Below are 21,285 nucleotides of genomic sequence, written 5' to 3'. Positions count from 1 at the left end.
CTTTCCTGGCATAATATGGAACGATCATGATTTGAATTAAGAAAAAAAGTAAAACATCACGTGTAGATTTCTTTAGCAGGTGTCAGATGTCGCTAGTTTTGCTTCCTTTGGTCATGGCGGATTTTTTCACTAATTTATAGATTTACATTTGAATTTGTGGGTAGATTTACTATTGTCGGCGTCGAAATAATTAACGCTCGATCTGTTTGCATGTAAGGAGCCCAGCGACAAGTACGGTGTAAGGACTTATTTTATATTAAAAGCGTTAATTATCGAATTATCAAGGAAAAAGACGGGTGTCAAGTCGTCTCTAATTTCGGAAGTGAAGTAAATAAGAAAATATATATTTCGACGTCGCAATAAAATCACGTCTAGAATGTTACAATAACCGACCTTAGGCTCTAGACGTCAGAAAATTTTAACGGTCGAGACAGGTTAGTATTTCATTATTTAAGATCTCTCAAATGATGTAGGAGGATTGTCCTAATTTTTAAATTCTACCACATATTTTGGCAGACATCGAGGCAATATGAATGAAGGTGCACCTGTAATATATAACGGAAATGGAGGTTTCGAAGGGCCAGGAATGTACATGGTCCCAAATCATGTGGAGAGGCAAACACCGCGACATTATCCACTGGAAGTGCTGCAGGTGATGGGAGGAGTTGGGTCGAGGGTCGGAGGATCCTCAGGACACGGAACACCCAGGAAGTGGCAGGCTCGGAAAGAGCGTCAAAATAAATCTGATACTACAGCATTTGGTTATGACTCGGATGATTCAAGCTTATCAAGCAATGCATCTGGCTCAAATAAATCCAGTGATAAACTAATGCAACTTAGTGATAAAGGTATGTTAAATATTATATGAAACAGGGTGGATTTATATTTAGTTCAAGTTTTTAAAAACATCCACCAAGTGTTTTTCCTATTGTACCCACATATTGATAGATAATTATTGAAAATATATCATAAAATGAAATAACAAAATAATTAATGTTAATGATCACTTAAATCAATATCTTGTTGTTTTTTTTAAGAAACTTCATTGTATTAGATATAGCAAGGAGCATAATTAAAATTTTCATATTTCACATGCTAATCAAAATTTAATTAAATTTAAATAATTAACTTAAAAACTTTTAATTTAAAATTGTTATATTAATGCATTCTTAATTTATTGAATAGAATTATTTAACAAATAGTATTTTCATGCAAAACTATGCTATTTACTTGACTTAAATTGAGGTTAAATTCTATATATTTTGACAATTTATGCCCATGTTAACTGCACTTATTGACTTGAAACCATAATTTAACAAATAAATGTGTGAGCATTCCAAGGATTCACCTTGCATTTGCTGGATCCCCACCATTTGCACCCCAAACATTAATGCTGGATTCCATTAATTGTTGGTATCAGTAAAATAAAAAAAAATCAGGTCCAAGCTGTATTCTGCAAACAGCAGGGTAGGCAGAAGGAACCTAGTGTTAAAACACTTTGCTTCCTACTTTCCGCCGAGTTTTGTCTGCTTTACCTTAACACCAGAGCGAAGAAATGAAAATATAAATGCAAATAAATATTTGACTTAATCAAGTGGGGATCGAACCCACAACCAGTCGATTTTACATTCACACTTTGTGACTCTGCGCTACAACCGGCCTCTATCAATAAAATAAATGTTCAAAATCATTCTACTAATGCAACTTTGAAATGTATGTATTTAGAAATAAACTAATGATCATTCCAGACAGGCAAAGTTCTTTTTGCATGTGTGAGAGAAATATAAGTAATGTTTCTCTCACACATATTACTACTGCATACAGATAAACTTTAACCAGATTTATGTGTGAGTTTGAACTTTGAAGTTGTTATTGTATCTAGAGATATTTTCTGGAGGGTGCCTGGGCCTCCACTTTGCACCAATATGCTAGTGTAAAAGTTGTTTTGTTCATTAATTTTGGGCGCAAATTTTGTGTTCTTGGAATGGGCACGGCCAACCCGGCCCCCTTTATTCCTACGCACATGCTTAGTTCAGCATCATGGTCTTTTGGAATATTTGGATCCCATAAAAATGGGTTTGGCTTCTAAAGTAACTATTATTTCCTGATTCTATGAAAGTAAATATATGTTAACATGATTGTACATCTCAGCCTAAATAGATACGGCTGTATCTAACTGATTTGGCCTTGTCACCCACAGAAAGATAAATGATTACTGATTCAGTTATAAATAAGATTATTTTGATGTAGTGTTTATGTATTATATTGTTGATGCTTGTTTCAATCAACTAATTTTATTATTTTGTTATTCAACTAATTAATTACCATACATACTGTTGTGTATTATAATTGTAAATAGAAATTGATTGTAATGCCTATTTATTGTATGTATATGTATGACTCAAAATTACATATAGCCAGCAGCACTTCCAGTAGATAATGAATAGATGTAATCAGTTTTTATTGTTTGTTTTGCTGTGCACCTCTACTATTTTAAAATTCCATTCAATTCCATTCCAAATTTTTCTTCTTATTTTTCCAATGGTTTCTGTTATCTGCAGCAAAAAAAAACTACATTCCATTTGCCTAAGTGGAAATCAAATTTGTAACTTCTTGTGGTTACACTCTTTCACTGTGCCACATGGGAGCTTTTATTATTAAATGAGTTATAAAATAATCAGTATGTTTCCAAATACCATCTTACTATAACTAAAAGAAATTGAAGTTTAAAATAATGATACATGAAGTTAAAATTCGATAATGATTAACGACGACGAATTTAATGAAAAACTGCGATTTTACCATTAATTTCTCTTAAAAAAATTATCCTACTAAAAATACCAGAGGTTCAGCAATTGTTGTACAGTACAGTACAGTGTATCATACATACAGTGAAATTATTGTATTGTAATATTTTCTTTAAATTTATGTTTATATCCTTCTTCATACATCTTTTACGTCATGCAGGATGGGCAAAGAGGCCCCAGTGTGATATTCCGAGCTCCAACTTTCACAGCGTTGAGTTCCGCCACTCAACACGCAATGCCTCCAAATAGGTTCCCTCTATACTATGCTGTGTGTGGGATCAATGTTTTAAATTGGGCGCGGGTTCATACTTCCACACTATATATCCAATTATCACCTAAGTAATTAGTGGATATATCTATACTATGGTATAGTTGACGCTCCTTGATGAGTGTAAATTTTAGTAAATTTTAGTTGATATGAACGTCACTGTTTTTGGAACGTTACGCACAATGCGTAGAAACTACCTTGAAATGTGTTAATAATTATTATTAGGCGGAACGAAAGTATTTTAATGGGAACGGAGTGTCTTAACACTAGGACTGCCTTTATTACTTTGTGCGGGATACAGCGTGAAGCTTAAAAAAAACTATTTGAGTATTGCGTAACTACGTAGTATTATGTCTAGTTCCATTATCTATATTTATAAAAAGAATTGTCCTCACTGACTGAGGTAAGACGCGCGCACAGCCGTAACCGCTGTGCGTAGAACGTGATATTTGGACAGATGTTTACTTTCATAATCTGGACATCCACTAAAAAGGAATATTGAAAAATTTTAATCCTAAAGGGGTGAAATAGGGGTTGAAAGTTTGTATGGATTTTTTTTAAATCTGCACCGATTTTTTTCGAAATTTGAAATTCAGACTTAATAATATTTCATTGAACACGTGTTTCATAATTTTTTAGAATTCACCCCCTAAGGGTGCAAACAAAGGGTTCAAAGTTTGTATAGAAAAATCTTTAAATCGCCACCGATTTATATAAAATTTTAAATTTAGACTCTTAAAAATATTTCATTGAACACATGTTTCGTGGTTTATTTAAATTCATCCCCTAGGTGTGCAAATAAGGGGTTGAAAGTTTATATAGAAAAATCTTTAAATCGCCACCGATTTTTTTAAAATTTGAAATTTAGACTTAAAAATATTTCATGGAACACATGTTTCGTGGTTTATTTTAATTCATCCCCTAGGGGTGCAAATAAGGGGTTGAAAGTTTGTATGGAAAAATATTTAAATCGCCACCGATTTTTATAAAATTTGAAACTTAGACTCTTAAAAATATTTCAGTGAATACGTGTTTCATGGTTTATTAGAATTCCATGGACCAGTATCGTCAATACTGTGTTTTCGAAGACAACTGAAATCTATCCTAAAGTACTAAAGAAGTGAATGAAATAAAAAATTTAAGAATCAGCTTCTGCATACATCAGGGCAGGAAGAGGGAACCTAGCGTTAAGACACTCCGTTCCCCACTTTCGCATCCCACGCACTTTTTCAAGATAGTGCATATTGAGCGGCGGAACTGAACGCCGGACTTTTTTGCCTTGTTGCCGGAGCGAAGGAATGAAAATATTAATAAATAATATTAAATAATGAAATATCTCTATATTTATTCTCCCCATTTATTATACAGGTGAAACGAATCGCGAGCGCAGCATGGCATGCGTGTCGCGCGAGTGGCGCGGGCGCGGGCGCCGCGAGTCCCGCGAGCCCCGCCAGCGGCACCGCATCGCGCCCGACCGGTACCTCAGCGCGACGTACCCTTTTCAGGTTAAATTTACACCTGATGACTTGCTTAATGGTGAGTCGCACTGCTATTGTATTACTTATTTAGTATTAATTAATTTATAGATATTTGAAAGTTACAAGTATGTTCTAGGCGTTCTAGGTACTTTATTGATTTGGTATTTATTAAAATTGCAATATTTTTGGAATTTTCAAACGTGTTAAGGTGTTTATATATTAATGTTTGATGTATAATTTATTAAACACACAAGTTCTAAGATGAATTGTGTTGTTTTTAATAAAAATTGTAGGAAGTTTTTTTTTTTTAGTGATTGCACTTAGAAAAATCGTCTATGGACTTTCGCTCAATGGGGAAGTCCAAACACGAGATTTCTAAACTCACGAAAGGGTTATCACGGTCGGTAGTTTAGACCGTCTAGGCAACAATATTAATATATTACCAAATATATTACATGTTTCTGCTTACTTTATAATAATTACACTATAAATATAAAGTTGCAGTGTACTGCGCAGGTAAAAAATCTTCTAGCTTCTTCTTCTAGCTTCTGAGATAGTAAAATATGTAGTAAAATACTTAGTATTAGTACCTATGTAATATCTAACAAGATTACTTCGATCGTCCTATAGTTTCCGTTTATCCATACGTATTTTCATTTGGATAAATGGAAACATACATATGTGCATATTAAGTATTATGCGTATTTATCAATAGTTAATTTAGGTAGTTTTAGTAGAAAATAGTGGCAAGTTTTCCTTTAAATATTTTTAAAAGTGTTATTTAGTAGTTTTTTTTAAATATTCAAATAATTGAATTTAGTAAAAGTGGCTAACGCACTTATTTTTATTTCTCTATCTATAATTATGTATTATATTATAAATTCTATTGTCGTTTAATAAACATGAAAAAATTATTGACGCTTAATAAAATAAATGTCCATATGTTGGACTAGGCTCCCAACAGGTGTTTCTTAATAGCATGTCGTCAGCGTCGAATGAAATATTTAATATTTTCACTACATCGTTTTACGCGCGCGGCGTTGAGTTCCGCCACTCAATTTGGGGGGAAATGGGTAACAGAGATCTTAAGACTGGGTTCATCACAGATCCTTCTGCAACTAAAACTATCTGTTTACAAAAGGCTCAAAATACGACACACTATCACAAGAGATTTGGGACAAATTCGTGAAGTCGCAGCAGACAGAGGAGACGTTCAGGAAAAAGATGAACCTATGGAGATACCTATATATTACTATTAAGGTAGGTATTGATATCATTTCTATTTTCATCAATAGAACCGAAAAATAAGAAATTATAGATAACAGTAGTTTTAACCCGATTTTTTTTACTTAAATGTATTGTGTAACTAAACAAACATATAAATTGAAGAATGGGTATTCTTCAATTTCAGCAGGTGCTGACACAAATACCTAAAAAGTTAACGGATTCCGAAATATGGAATCTATCAGGCCAATGCACTATGGGAAATCGAGGTCTGTATCAGATCAAAAATCGATAACTTTTTTATTTGTTAAGATAAACAATTGAATTTTTGCACAGGCATAGAGTATGAAATAGAGCGTTAGGTGAAGTTCAGATATTATACTTTTATTGGAGAATATATATATAAAACAATAATGAAAAGAAAAGTTTTCCGTAAATAATAGTAAAAATTAAAGGAATAATAGTAAAAATGTATTATTAAATTAGTTTATTATTATTCCCGACTGCTAAGGAAGAGTTAGGTATGTTTTTCGCGCGTATTTTGTATGTATGTATGTACGTATGTATGAATGCAATATTCTTTATTACCTTGTATCTCCAGAACCGCTGAACGGATTTACATAATTGAGGTATCGTTATATTCGCTTTAGCAGCCCAAGTGTTCTTAGATAGGTGACGTTAAAAAATAATAATCATGGCGGGTGGGACGCCATTGGACTTAGTGAAAAAAAAAATTTTGGTTTCGAATACCACAATATGGGTATCAAATTTAAGAGCTCAACATGAGGATTTCAAAAAGGTATATCATGATTATCATTACCATAATGAATCCTAACAAAAATTTGAAAAATAAAAAAATATTTATTAAAAAACAACACCCGACTGCATAAATCTGAAAAGAAATTAACAAGCCCAGTAGTTTATTAGGATGAACAGTCGGGACCTATAAGTATTTCTTCAATCAATAAAATCTTTACCAGGAACCTCAAATAATTTAAAGAGGTGCTAATTCTTCTCCTATTGAACGTAAACCCTACACCTTCAATGTATGGAAGTAATAATTCACGCTTGAATCACTAAAAGTATTCGTCATTTTGAAATTTAGTGAAAACACTTAATAATAAAACGTCTGTTAGTAATTTTATTACTAATTTGTAATAGTTTTTTAAAATGAATTCACTCTTCATATAATTTCATAAATGAGGGTAGTGTGAATAAATGATTGTGCAAAATGTAGATAAAACGTCCTTTTATCAATAAATAACAATAATTTTATGGAAATTTACCGCAATCTAATCAATTAAATAGTAAAACATTAGAAACTACAATAGATAGAGTTTTCGTGTCCTCTGACTTGTATCGCAGTTTTCGTGATAACTTCTCAGTCTGCAGGTCTCTGCAGCTGATTTTTGATAAATTTTATTTATGAATATCTGGACTATAAAACAATATCAAATATAATGCGTCGGGAGACGTCGGTAACCGTTAAAAGTCTCGATGAACTTTAAACACGTACCTTTTTTCTCTTCACTTATTGTTAATATTTTTTATAAAAATATAGTCACGATATCCACAATATAATAATTGTTTTAAAATCTACATACTATGGGCTCATCAAAAATATATAACACTTTATACCTACTTGCACATTTTTTTAAGGAAATTATGTTTAAAGTATCAAAGTGAACTACCTGAAATAGACATTCTCACGAATGACAATTTTTCACGATGAATAAATATATATATTCCAAATATAATTCACGAAAAAATAATTCATAACATTAAAGTTCCACTCTTGTACTATTAATTTAAAAAAAAATAGTGCGTCAGGGACGACTTTGAAAAAATGACTTTTGATCTGCCGTTGTTCTACCATTGTCCATAGTGCAATGGCTACTTACATCATTTTATGACGTAGAAAAGAGCTGATGATCTGCAAACGTCTCTTGAATCATTACCAAAACACTTAGCTAAGTCACCTTTCAAACAAAAAAAGCCGAAATCGGTTCATCCATTATGGAGATACGATGCCACAGACAGACATAAAAATATTACACATACAATAGACATGTTAAAACCTATAACACTAGCAAATGTAGTGAACCAAACTTAAATGTATTCCGATTTTGAGTTATATAAAAACAACTTTCATTCATGTTTATGTGTACCAGACTGCCTGTTGCGCCTGTGCATCTGGAGACAATCGTTAGTTCTATAAAAAAAAATCAATTTCAAAATAGTTTTTATTCAATGTAACTAAGATAACTCTTGGATACAGGGTTAGTTTTGGTTTTCATATTGGGAAGCCATTATACTTTTATTTCTGCTAATGTAGTGCACGAGGTTGATAGGTATGCGACATAATAATAATTAGTAAAACAGTTTTGTAATTTATCACAAAACTGTTTTCTTATTATTATTATCATATTCATCGTATTATCATTTCTATTTAGAAAACCTCTGCGGCATACACAGTTATTTGCAACTTTGAAACCCTCGCTGCTTGGGAACCAAATACTGACGGAACCGCCGGACTGTTTTCATACCACATAATATATAACTTACTAGCGGACGCGCACAGCTTTGCCTGCTTATTTGCACACTTAGGGGTAAAACCATAAAACACGCGTTCAATGGAATATTTGAGTCTAAATTTAAAATTTTATAGAAATCGTGGAAAATTTAAAGATTTTGTCATACAAACTTTCAATCTCCATTTCACCTCTTCAGGGTTAAACTTTTTCAAAATCCCTTCTTAGTGAGTGTCCAGATTACGAAAATAACATCTGTCCAAATTTTACGTTTCTACGCACAGCGGTTACGGCTGTGCGTGCGTCTTACCTCAGTCAGTGGGAACATGTCCTTTTGTATATAGGATGAAAGAGGCAGCGCTCCTTTTACTAAAATTGCATATAGGGATAAATATTTCAAACCGAGAGCTAAAGAAATTATTGAAGGTACCTCAACAATTTGAACGTAGGACTTTTTTTCATTTCATGGTTTTTATCCATACTGGTATTTCGTGTGACGCACACTTAATACGTGTGCGTCACACGAATGTCAAAGCGGACAGGTAAGTGTGTGCGTGTTTATTTTATGTTTACAAATGGCGTTTTATTTTAAAACGATAATTTTATTATTATTTTTTTCTTTGAAAGACACTTGCACCTGTATATAGACAAAAAAAATATTTTTTCGAAAACAGTCACATTTTTATGTTGCTCACCTTCCCGTCCCTCGACCAATAAACACGAAATAACTTGGCAATAGGTACTCTATTCCTATTCTGCTTTACGTGAAAAAGCGTGATGTTGTACATACATTTTAATACTGGTATCTGATGATAGCTTTCTTTGTTCGTTAAATGCTTGCAAAATTCTATTTGAAAATACAATACATATATAATAGAATAGTAATAAAGTGTGTCTGTGGCGCAGTCCATCTTCCCCCGTTACGGGCTGTACGTGGTGGGCTCCACCATGTCGGGGTTCGGGCTGGACGCGTCCGATATGGACCTGTGCTTGTACGTGCGCGCGCTGGACGACGTGGAGCCGCGCACGCACGCGTTGATGCACCTCAACTACATACTGTCCTACATAAAGAGCTTTGATCCTGGTGAGTGTAGTCCAGAAGTGATAGCCATCTACAGTTTTTTTATTAGCTTCACGCTTTATCCCGCACTCAGCAGGGTAGGCAGGGAGAACCTCGTGTTAAGACACTCCATTTCCCACTTTTCGCCGAAATCTGGAGGCATGACGTGATGAGTGGCGGAACTCAACGCCATGCTTTGCCTCGACACCAAAGCGAAGAAATGGAAATATAAATTTAAATAAATATTTCCTCGAACGGGGTTCAATCCCACAGCTAGTCGCATTTACAGGCATACTTACTTTTTAATTTATAACTAGGGACTAATTTAACGAAATAATGGAAAAACAATGACTAAATTATTAACGTAAAAATTACTTTATAAATGAGATGGCATATTTATATTTTGATCGGTAATAGAATAGAATAGAATATACTTTATTACACTCATAAATGAACACTTGTCTTATTGCTTTAAGCAATCTCTACCAGACAACCAGACGGTAATATTAATATTTTCTAAATTAAATAGACAAAAAGTATACATTTAAGAAAATTTTATGTTGTATTCACAGGTGCAGAGTTGATTCAAGCGAAAGTGCCCATCTTGAAGTTCCGTGACGAGCAGAACGGTTTACAAGTGGACCTCAACTGTAATAATGTCGTCGGCATTCAGAACACTAACCTGCTGTACTGCTTCTCCAGAAGTTAGTGTCGTTTTGTATTTATATGCACATAGTTTTTGGTTTGATTGGTAGAGTAACTGACATTTTTCCTCACTTTCGCACTCATTGTTCTACACTACTTCACTCCCTCTGGTTCCACTCAAATTGTATTTTATTGACAACAAACTCAATACAGGCAGCTACTATTGCAAAAGAGAGCAAGAAAGTACCACTTTACACGTTTGCTCTTTACTGTTCGCCAAAATCTGTATGTATAAAAGGACATGTCCTCACTGACTGAGGTAAGACGCACGCACAGCCGTAACCGCTGATGGTAGAAACGTGGAATTCGGACAAATGTTTACTTTCGCAATCTGGACATCCACTAAGAAGGGACTTTGAAAAATTTTAACCCTAAAGGGATGAAATAGGGGTTAAAAGTTTGTATGGAAAAATCTTTACATAGTCACCGATTTTTATAAAATTTGAAACATAGACTCGTAAAAATATATCATTGAACACATGTTTCGTGGTTTATTTTAATTCATCCCCTAAGGGTGTAAATAAGAGGTTGAAAGTTTGTATGGAAAAATCTTTAAATCGCCACTGATTTTTATAAAATTTGAAATTGATACTCTTAAAAATATTTCATTGAAGACGTGTTTCGTGGTTTATTAGAATTCACCCCTGAGGGTGCAAATAAGCAGGCGAAGCTGCGCGCGTCCGCGCATATACAATAGATGATTTAATGTACAATGAATTCTTCTCAACATTAGAAATTCTTCGCCATTTCGTATCTGGGCTGAATATAAATGGGTAGATAGTGGTAATGGTTGGGGAGGCTCCTGGTAATGATATCCTTTAAATACCCAACCAATCTGTTTAAAGTCGAATTAAAATTCAGAAATAGTGTAAAATGTACTTGAATTATAAACCTAGAACCTTAGAACTTTTCACTAAGAAAGGAGATGGAGTTGGAAATAAATAATGGTTAATTACTGGATATTGTGCAATATTGCCGACGTGGTAGTATGGCGCTGCACTCGTACGCGTGCACTGATATCATATGCAATGTGTGTCTGCAGTGGACTGGCGCGTGCGGCCGCTGGTGGCCATCGCCAAGCTATGGGCGCGCGCGAACCGCATCAACGACGCGCGCCGCCGCACTCTCTCCTCCTACGCGCTCACGCTCATGGTGCTGCACTACCTGCAGTGCGGCGCCGCGCCCGCCCTCCTTCCGCCGGCCGTGCCCTGCACCACCGCGCCCGTCCCCCGTGGCAACCGTGCCACGCTCGGCGAACTGTTCCTCAACATGCTCAAGTACTATGCGGAGTTTCCGTGAGTGTAATTTTTGCTATGTTTACTATATTCATATGAAATGTTTGATTAAACTATTTGTTGGGTTTTATACCGCGCCGTACGTTCAAAAAGTAAAAGCGTACGTCTTTACAGAGGATTCCGCGTAATATAGACCTATAGGGTAGTTCCCATAAATCTATGTACATGTGAAAGTTGACACGAAGTGACAACTTACGTCTATAGGTCGTCTAATAGGTCTCTCCTCCAAAAAGCGTTATTTAAAAATTTATAAAGCATATATACTCATAAAGTATCTTCATAAGGCTTAAACAATTTCTAAAATTGTTTTGTATTCTCTATTATATGAAAGAGAATAAAATAAAAACGATATGGTCTACACTTGCAGGTACGAGCAAATGGCGATATCAGTACGCACGGCGCGGCGCGTGCCCGTATGTGAGGGCCGCGCGCGCGCCGCCGCGCACTCACCGCACTCGCCGCACGCCGACCCCGCGCACTGGAAGCTGCTGTGCGTCGAAGGTAGACACTTAATTTATTTTGTTAGCAAACAAAGAAGTTTAGTAATAGGATTTTATTTTAACTTAACTTTACGCTTTATCGCTAGCAGGGTAGTCCGAGAGAACAGAACCTCTTTAGGCTCGTCCACTGTCATCAACCTCTTCATACATGCCCTTCGGGGGGTCCTCATGCTTTTATGCTCACTTAACTATTTTGAATGATTTGGGCATCAACCCCAAGTATTGTGATAAGAATACAATAATAACGCCGTAAACTTTCACTAAAATTATGTAATTTTTCCAAAATAATTTTCAGAGCCCTTCGACCTAACGAACACGGCTCGTTCAGTATACGACCCGGACACCTTCGAAAAAATTGTCACCACCTTCAAAGAGAGCTACACGCGCCTCGCCGCCGGCCTGCGCCTGCGCGATGCCTGGCCGCAGCGATGATAGTGTAGTGACCTGTGATAGTGACATATAGTGACCAGTGACCGACCGTGGCCGGCTCACGGTCCCGCGCTCTTACTGTACTAACGTTAACAGAACCAAAGTGAAACCCAAATTAAAAGTGCCATTGTTATTGTAACTTTAACTATTGGAACAAAGGCTGGTGGTCTACGCAATAAGCACTATAAGTAATGTTCGAGTTATATTTTTAAAGAGATTTATAAAGATATTGTAATACATATAGGATACAGTCCAGAGTAGAGCCGTATTTAAACCTCGCGGGCTGTGATATGTGACTGATTTCATAAGTCTTATTGCTAGATATAGTACTTACACGTGTGGCCTAGTCCTGGAACACCTGTAGAGACAATAATGCACTATGGTTGCTGTGGCTAAATTATATTCTGAATATGGAGTGAAACGTTAATTATGTTATTCTTTGAAATAATGTAACATCTTGAATTAGAAAGAATTAATTATTATAATATACATACATATTTAGAATGACAATTTAGAAACAGCGACAAAATGAAGACTAGTCTCTTAATATTTGTCTAACATAGTTCCTAACATAGCTATCTCCACTATTTAGTCGCTAATTTAAAGTAATTATTTATTTATTTATTCATATAATGTCACTATGAACATATGTTTCAAGCCCATAGTGCCATTCACGTTTAAATCACAAGTCTAATTATAGTTTTCATACTGAAAAGAACCAGAATTTGCGCGTTGATTCGTAACTTAACGCCGGCCTTACGCTTGCAAGGGCAAGGAAATTACTGAACAAAATGACTGATTTATTTAGTACATTGGACTTGCAACATAAATAACGCGGTGCTGCCTCGATGCGTCCTTAATTTTTATTCGTATTTATATTGTTGTTTATAAGTTATTTAACTGTACATAGTCGGGGCGGGAGGTGTGTATATACCACTTGTTGTGTAAAGAGTAAATGACAAAAAAATCTTGAATTTATTGTATATGTATAGTTTTTTATGCTCGGCGGTGCTTCGGTGTGAAAGCAATTGATACGGCTGCCTCAAACTATATAATGTATTTTTTTTTAAAACCCACATTATGTAATATAACCCACATTCCATCATTTGAAACAATGCAGTTTTTTTTTTCAATTAAATGTTAAATTACTATAAACGATAATGTGTAAGGGTGCTATATGTTGTGTTAGTGAGAGTTTGGTGCTAAATTGTTGTGTTGCCTTATTTTGAACTAAGCTGTGCCAGTTAAAGGTGATAAGTTGGTAACACTGGGTTCTATGAGATCTCCTGTTATCATTTTTCCTCATTAAATATATATTAAAATCATTTGGAAGTGTTACTTTCTTTAAAATTGTAAGCATTAATGAAAGAGTCGAAATTTTGTGTTTTTAATTGTGTGGACACTCTCAAATAATTCTATGTTTATCGACTGTCACCCACACAGCTTTTGCCTTGGTTCTAACATCGAGGTTTAATATAACAGAGCATATCTTTAAAATTACATAAAGATTGTACAATTGTTATCGTAGCATATATACAAGTAAAATAATTGTTTGTTGTTAAATGTCCACCAACCATTTTACACATCATGTATTTTAGTAACAATTTTTTATCTCCAGTTTTAGCGTTAATATAAAAGCAAATTGATATGTAATTATTCTTCTCATTTTATATGTTTCTTTTCTTATGTATTATTTGCGAACATAATCACATTTTATATTTAATGAACTTTGCAGCCCGTATTTGCTTTAAATAAGTTGCATTGGACAGACACTCGCCGGCTATTTAAGTGTTGTTATAATAAGTTTTATATCGATTTTACTTAGCGGGCAACAATGCCTCGCCGGATGTTAAAGTACAATAAATAATTTTAAAATGAATAATCTGTAAGAAAACTCTTTATATATATATATCTATTGTAATAGTATCTCAAAGGATGTTTACTTAAAGAAAATACAAAATATAAAAAGAAAGTGAAAATTATATAAATATATAAACTTGTAAAAATTATAAAAATTAATAAAAAAATTATAAAAAATCTAAAAAAAAAGTACAAAAAAAAATACATATACAGAAAAAATAAATAAAATGATTTTTTTACTTTGACTTTTCAATGGTCTAATAAATGAATATCATGCATGTTTTATGTAAATACCATTTTGTGACATGCTGCGTTCTATGTTGTCAAATAACTGAAGCATGGTGGGTGATTACTCTTATCTGCAATGCTACAATTATTTTATAACTTATAACCTAGCATTGATCAATACGAATTGGTAGTAAACATCATGTTACATTTTTTTTTTTATACAAATATTTATATAATTAAACACATGCATTCAAAATTTGTTTTCAAATATACCAACCAATATTGCTTCTTATATTTATTCAAGTTAGTTAAAAAAATTTGAACCAGTTATATTCTGGGCACAGGTGTGGACGCGATCACTGCCAGGTTGGTGTGCATTGTTCACTTTGCAACCGTAAAGTTAAAACATTGTTAAAATTATATGTAATTATTATGGTTTGTTGTTCAATGAGGTAAAATGCAATTAGAACAATATGTATACATTGTATTGAAAGCTTGTTACAGCTGCACTCAGGTATGTCAATTAGTGTTTCAACTCATGAATATGTGGATTTAATGTCAGTTAAATGCCAATTAATATTTTAAAGTGAAAGTGTTAACATTACATAATTATCATTTGGCAGTTATATTCAAAGGTTTTTGTTACATCAGTGAACAATGTTTTGTAAATTATTAGTTGTTTTTTTTTATTTAGAATTGTATTTATTGTAAAATTTGAAGATGTATGTTTATCTATTTATATATACATATTGCATTTTATTTGCTTGAACACAAATATCTGTGTACAAAATTATTGTAATGTATAACAATAAATTATATACAAACTGCCCATCATACTGTTTATTATAATACCTTTTTACATTTAGAGACAAGTTACTATTTTTACTATATTTTTAGCAGCTAAAGCTTGTAGTTTTAGTTTTCCAAACATAAGCAATAGCATTTAAATAATTTGTATGTATTAATACAATAGAAAGTTTAATATATATTATTTAAGTGCTATAGATTGAATAAAATAACAAATAGTAATTATTTACCTTCCAAAATAGAAATAATGAGTAGTCCGAGGCTCCCACAATTTAAGGTTCTTCGTTGTTTACATTTGTCTTTTGGTAAATATAAAAAAATATAATTTCGAGTATGTAGCTCAATAGAACACCTATTGAAGACAGATCTTACATACAGATACTTAAGTTACACTTGCTCTGTTAACACATTTGCTATTATTTCGCAGGCTTTTTTAAGAATGCTTGTGTATAAATGTGCTCAAAGCAAATGAAAACTACGATATTCTGTTCTGTTTTGTTCTCTCTATTATGGCGTTCCGAGCGTGCCAGTTGAGCACAAAATCACTGCGCCAGTGTCACGTTGAATGGAGAATTCTTCGATATTAAATAAAATCATCAATTTGATTGCAAAACAAATATAAGGAATAAGGCATAGACACTCATTGTTCTGGTATAAAATAAATATTTTAGGATTTTTTCGTCACCCAGAGAGTTTTTTGCAGAGATGTGCACCTATTACAATCCCACTTCTGAGCTATGACTATATATTTTATTTAGTAAGTATATATTTTAACATTTTCTTTTAAAAGTAAACTAAAATAGTCTTTATTGTATACCGAATAATTAATTACAAAAACTGTTTACAATGATACCGCATGTCCCTATTAAGAATGTAGGATGTGAAAAATGATCATTTTGAGATTATTTCGTAATTTTTTAAATTTTTTCATATATTTTATAACCACATTTAAAAAAAATATATATTTACATTAGATTTCGAGATTTTAGGCTAATATCGTCGTATCTAAATCATATGCACAAACTAGCGGCCCGCCCGCGGCTTCGCCTGCGTTAACTACGTTATTATTAATTTCTGTCTCCATGAGTACCTACGTCCTATAAGTGACGTCCATGCAAAATTTAAGACTCCTAGCATTTGTAGTAACGGAGTTTCATACAAACTTTCAACCCCAAAAACAACCCCTTAGAAGTCGAATATTGCAAATTCCCGTCTTAGCGAGCAGCGCACCTTGACTGAAGAACCAACCAGGATTACAAAAATAAGCAGAAAGGAGACAGAGAGAAATCCGGTGAATGTGGATCCAATCACTGAATCGGAATGGAAAGAAGTTAAAAAGAAAACAAGCTGGAAGAAGAGAATAGCCAAAAGAGAAAGGGCTAATGCGCTTATAATTTGGCCAAGAGAGAAGACAGCTCAGATTCGTCAGCAAACCGAATTAGTCAGTGTGTTGATAAAATCCGAAGAGCTACAGCAGGAGATGTGCTTCTTATACTAACAAGGAAGGACACAGAAAAAGCCCCAGAACTGAAGAAAGCAATAACTGATCTTCTCGGCTACGAAGCAACAGTTTTAAGCAAAGTACCCGAGCAGGACCTAGAAATCAAAGACTTCGAAGAGTCAACAACAAGGTTGGAAATCGTAGAAGCAATCCTGAATGCAGCTGGCGAAGGTTGTGAAGTTACGCCCAAGCTCCTAGCACGCGAAATGCTTACGGAGAGATGAGAGATGCCATAATAGTTCATTATGGCATCTGTGAGATTACAGTTCAGGATAGCCCAAAAAATCCTTGAATAAGGAAAAATGAAGATAGGCTGGGTCGAGTAAGAAGTGTACAAAGACCAACTAAATGTTTCCAATGCTGGCATTATGACCACCTCGCTAATAAATGTACCAAAAATTGCTGAATGTGTAAACGAAGCCAAATGTGTCCTCTGTTTGGAGACAGGTGATAAAAAGAATTACACGCAGGTCGCATTCTCCGGAAAATGCCCCTTTTCAGCCGGGACAAAGCTTGAGGTAATGCATATTGGTGGAATGACAATAGCTCAGCTGCGAAACAAATGTATTCTCGCTAGAAGGCGTTCTCAAAGATGCAAGAAGACACCACAACTTTTATAGACACCTACAATGCCTGCCTCCAAAAAAAAGTACATTCCCGACAATCTGGAAACGACAAAGACTGGTGCTCCTCCCCAAAGCGAACAGATGGGTAATTGAAGTAAATTACGATGGGTAATTTAGAGGAAATTACCCATCGTCATATCGCCCCTTGTGTATGGTGGATACAGCGGATGCGGACATAAAAATATTGGAGAGAATAATCCATGGAAGAATAGAAAAAGTGATTGCACCGCTTCTTTCAGAATATCAAAACTAGATTAGAAAATCGAAATCGACCATAGACGCTGTTGATCTGGTGTTGAATACTGCTAGGAAGGCAATAACAGGGACTAGGTGGAAGAGAGGCTCTAAGAAGTACTGCCTCGTCACAACCCTTGACATTAAAAGTCCATCGGAGTCAAATCAGGACTGCGTGGAGGCCAATTTATTTATTTTTTTTTTTCTCTCTTCTGGAGATTAATTTTCCTGGAAAAATCTCACGAACTCGTGGTAGAGACACATTAGACGTGTGTGACGTCGGTCCATCCTGTTGGAACCATGTTCTTTGACTATAGCCAGGAGAATTCTGCAGTGTAGGCAACAAAAAATCATCTAACATCTTCACATAACGTTCTGAGTTAACTGTAAGTGCACGTCCCCCCCGCGTCTTCAAAAAAAGTATGGGCTCATAGGTCTCTGATGCTTGAGTTTCGGATTAGTTGTACTCCAATAGCGACAGATTTGCGTCTAAACGTGCCCATTCAGATGAAAAGAAGCTTCATCAGAAAATATGATGGTGGTGAACGTTTGTACTCCGCTCCTGAGAAACGCTCCATAGCGACTAAATTCCCAAGAGCCAGGCTATCGAATGACATACCCCCCGCGCCCCTCTAATGCATTGCGTTCACGCAGCAAGCTGATCAAATATATAATTTCTTTTGAGACACCCAGTATAATACGGATGATGGACCAAAAACATTTAGGTACAATTACTGGGGGACTACCACAAGGCTCCGTCCGTCCTAGTACTCTAGATCCTCTTTTATGGAATGTTATGTATGACGGATTGTTCAAGTGTAAAGTCCCGTGCGAGGCTGGTAGCCTTTGCCGACGAACTAGTGGTGATTATGGTGACCAAACACTTGGAGGAGGTTAACTGGATGCTGGATGGACTTAGCTGGACTGTAACTAGCGGAACATAAAACGGAGACCGTACTCATCACCAGCAGGAAACAAATAGCAGCAGCTTCACTCAGAGTCGGCAAGTACGTACAGTAGATTCTGCGGCGAAGTGTAGTAGTAGTCTCAAAAACTTGGTTTTGCTTATACCTAACGTCGGAGGGCCTAAGCAAATAAAAAGTTTATTACGTTAGTTACAAAGTTTAAGTTTAAGTTGGATGCCAATCCGCGGTGAGAGCCGCAACTGCGCTTTAATTTTACAAATAATTAATTTAAATATATTTCGTTCTAATGCGTCATAAACGAGGTCACGTTCTCAGCCATATAAAAATCTGTACGTGAACTGTACATTGCTCCTATATGGCGCTCCACTCTGGTCTGATGCACTAAAGAAACAAATAACAAGACGCAAGATGGTCTCAGTGTATAGGATGAGTGCACTCCGAGTAGCTAGCGCATTTCGCACAGTCTCTATGGCAGCAGTATGCGTGATCTCCGTGATGGTTCCACTAGAAATACTGACTGAGGAACGAATGAATCTACACCTGTGTAAAAAGGCTAAAACCGACCAACCCTTAACAGAGGTGAAATATAATGAAAGGCGGAAGAGCATTGAGAGATGGCAACTGATGTGGGACACCTCAAACAAAGGAAGATGGACCTATCGTCTCATACCGAAGATCGAACCATGGCACTACCGTAAGCAAGCTGAGACAAATTATTATCTTACCCAGATGCTTTCTGGTCATGGTTGCTCCCGAGATTACTTACACCGCTTGAAACACGAGGATTCCCCAGAATGCCCCAGCTGCAGTGGTAAGCGTGAAAACGCTGAGCATGTATTTTTTGAATGTCCAACCTACAAAGAAGGCCGAGATGCCTGGTATGCTAAAGTTGGCAAACAAGTGTACCCTGAGATCATAGTCGAAATAATGCTTTCAAGTATATCAATGTGGGAAGCGACAAGTGAATACGCAAAGAATATCTTAAAATATCTACGTAGGAAAGAACAGGCGCTGAAAGTAATAATAAACTACCGAGACTACGAAGTAGAATAAAAAATATAATAAAATTAAGTTTCGGAAATAAAATATAAAAAGAAAACTATACAACACTATTGTTACAAATACAATCTTATTTATTAAAAATCAAAATAACTATAAACTGAACTTTAAATAACTAGAAACTTATAAAAAACACCAACAACATTCGAGAACACATATAGGTATTTCTCTACTCAGTGTTAATTATAGCAGCTCTTTTAATTATAAATATAATATAATTTATTCATAAACAAAATTACAAAAAAAAACTATTTATAACGACAATAACCGCATTAGTTACAAACTGAAGTGAAATAAAATAAAATCCATCAAGAGATAGTTTTTGCTAATCGTCCCCCCCGTGAAGTGATGCCTCGCAACCATACCACGGGGTGTTGGACGTTAAGAAGTCTGAGGGTTTTTTAGTCGGTAGAGGCCAATTCAGGCGAGTCCGACATGCGGGGTCACTGATAGACTACAAAACCTTATCATACAAAAGCGTATTTTTCCCTCCTAAAAAAAAAACTAATATATATATATACACACACATACATACATCCATACATACACCGTTTTTATGAGAATAGTAAACGTATTATAATAATAATAATAATAATAGCCTCTTTATTCAGACCAATCATGCTACAGTTTTAAACATTTATACATAAATACAAAAAGAAAAATAACAAATTTTGTAGCAGTAATTAAACAAAAAAAATGTACACTTCTAACGTTATTTTACGTCTGTATGCCTATTGGCAAAGGCCTCCCCTAATTGCCTCCATTTTTCCCTATCATTTGCTGTCCTGGTCCATTTACCACCATTACCATTTACCATTTTATTTCATCAACCCATCTCCTGGGTGGTCTACCTCTTCTTCTGTTTCTGTCGCGGGTGAACCAAAACAATATCGTCTTGGACCATTTTTCCTTTCCCCTTATAGTATGTCCTATCCACTTCCATTTTAGATTTTTAATGGTTACAGTAACATCTTTGGTTCTTGTATATTTCTTTATGTCCACAGTTCTTATCCTGTCCGAAAGTCTCTTTCCCATCATACTCCTTTCCATGGCTGTTTGGCACGCTTCAAGTTTCCGTATATGGTTCTTGTTAAGGGACCAAGTTTGGCAACCGTATGTTAGGACTGGCAATATACAGGTATCAAAAAGTTTTCGTTTGATAAATATGCTAATTTCTTTATTTTTCATAATTTCTTTTTGACTCCAGTATAATTTCCACGCGTGACCTATACGTCTATCGATTTCCTTGGAAGTCATATCTATTGGCGAGATTATTTGGCCTAGATACACATATTCGTCTGTGTAGTTGATTATTTTATTGTTAATAATTATCGGTTCTTGCAATCCATTTGTCATGGCTTGAGTCTTCTCGACATTCATAATCAATCCTACTTTACGGCTTTCTATTTCTAGGCTGTTCATCATCGTCTGCAGTTCTTCTTTTGATGACGAAAAGATAATTAAGTCATCTGCAAATCTGAGATGCGTTAGGTTTTCTCCATTTATTTTTAACCCACAATCCTGCCAATCTAATTTGCGGATGACTTCCTCTAAGACGGCTGTGAATAACTTAGGTGAAATGGGGTCCCTCTGGCGTACACCTCTTTCTATTCTTATTTCCTTACCTTCTTTCTCTAGTTTTATTTTGGCTTTACTGTTCCTATAAATGTACTTCAGAATGCGAATATATTGGTTTTCTACCCCGTGATTTTTAAGTGCTTGCCATATGCTGTTATGCTCTAATGAG

The 21,285-nt window shown here is 35.0% G+C and overlaps 1 protein-coding gene across 1 annotated transcript; it reads left to right on the top strand.

Moving 5' to 3' along the window:
• Positions 1-76: 76 nt before the first annotated feature.
• Positions 77-15,221, top strand: LOC146539334 (poly(A) RNA polymerase gld-2 homolog A-like). Its single transcript, XM_085208230.1, has 9 exons — positions 77-434; positions 517-848; positions 4,444-4,611; positions 5,695-5,813; positions 9,215-9,392; positions 9,941-10,072; positions 11,116-11,368; positions 11,736-11,869; positions 12,164-15,221. The coding sequence occupies exons 2-9, from the start codon at positions 530-532 to the stop codon at positions 12,298-12,300; spliced, it is 1,440 nt and encodes a 479-aa protein (XP_085064356.1). The 5' UTR covers positions 77-434; positions 517-529; the 3' UTR covers positions 12,301-15,221.
• The last annotated feature ends 6,064 nt before the right edge of the window (positions 15,222-21,285 follow it).

The sequence above is a fragment of the Heliconius melpomene genome, chromosome 4 (genome assembly GCF_056956725.1).
Source record: "Heliconius melpomene rosina isolate 202511_hmr_F chromosome 4, ASM5695672v1, whole genome shotgun sequence".
Taxonomy (NCBI): domain Eukaryota; kingdom Metazoa; phylum Arthropoda; class Insecta; order Lepidoptera; family Nymphalidae; genus Heliconius; species Heliconius melpomene.
The sequence above is the reverse complement of the archived record's forward strand: the minus strand, read 5'-3'. Positions and strand labels throughout refer to the sequence as shown.

Excerpts from the sequence above, each read along its gene's own strand:
- LOC146539334 (XM_085208230.1), top strand. The coding sequence starts at position 530 with ATGAATGAAGGTGCACCTGTAATATATAACGGAAATGGAGGTTTCGAA. Across the intron at positions 849-4,443 it reads AATGCAACTTAGTGATAAAG|GTGAAACGAATCGCGAGCGC; the intron begins GTATGTTAAATA and ends TTTATTATACAG. Across the intron at positions 11,369-11,735 it reads AAGTACTATGCGGAGTTTCC|GTACGAGCAAATGGCGATAT; the intron begins GTGAGTGTAATT and ends CTACACTTGCAG.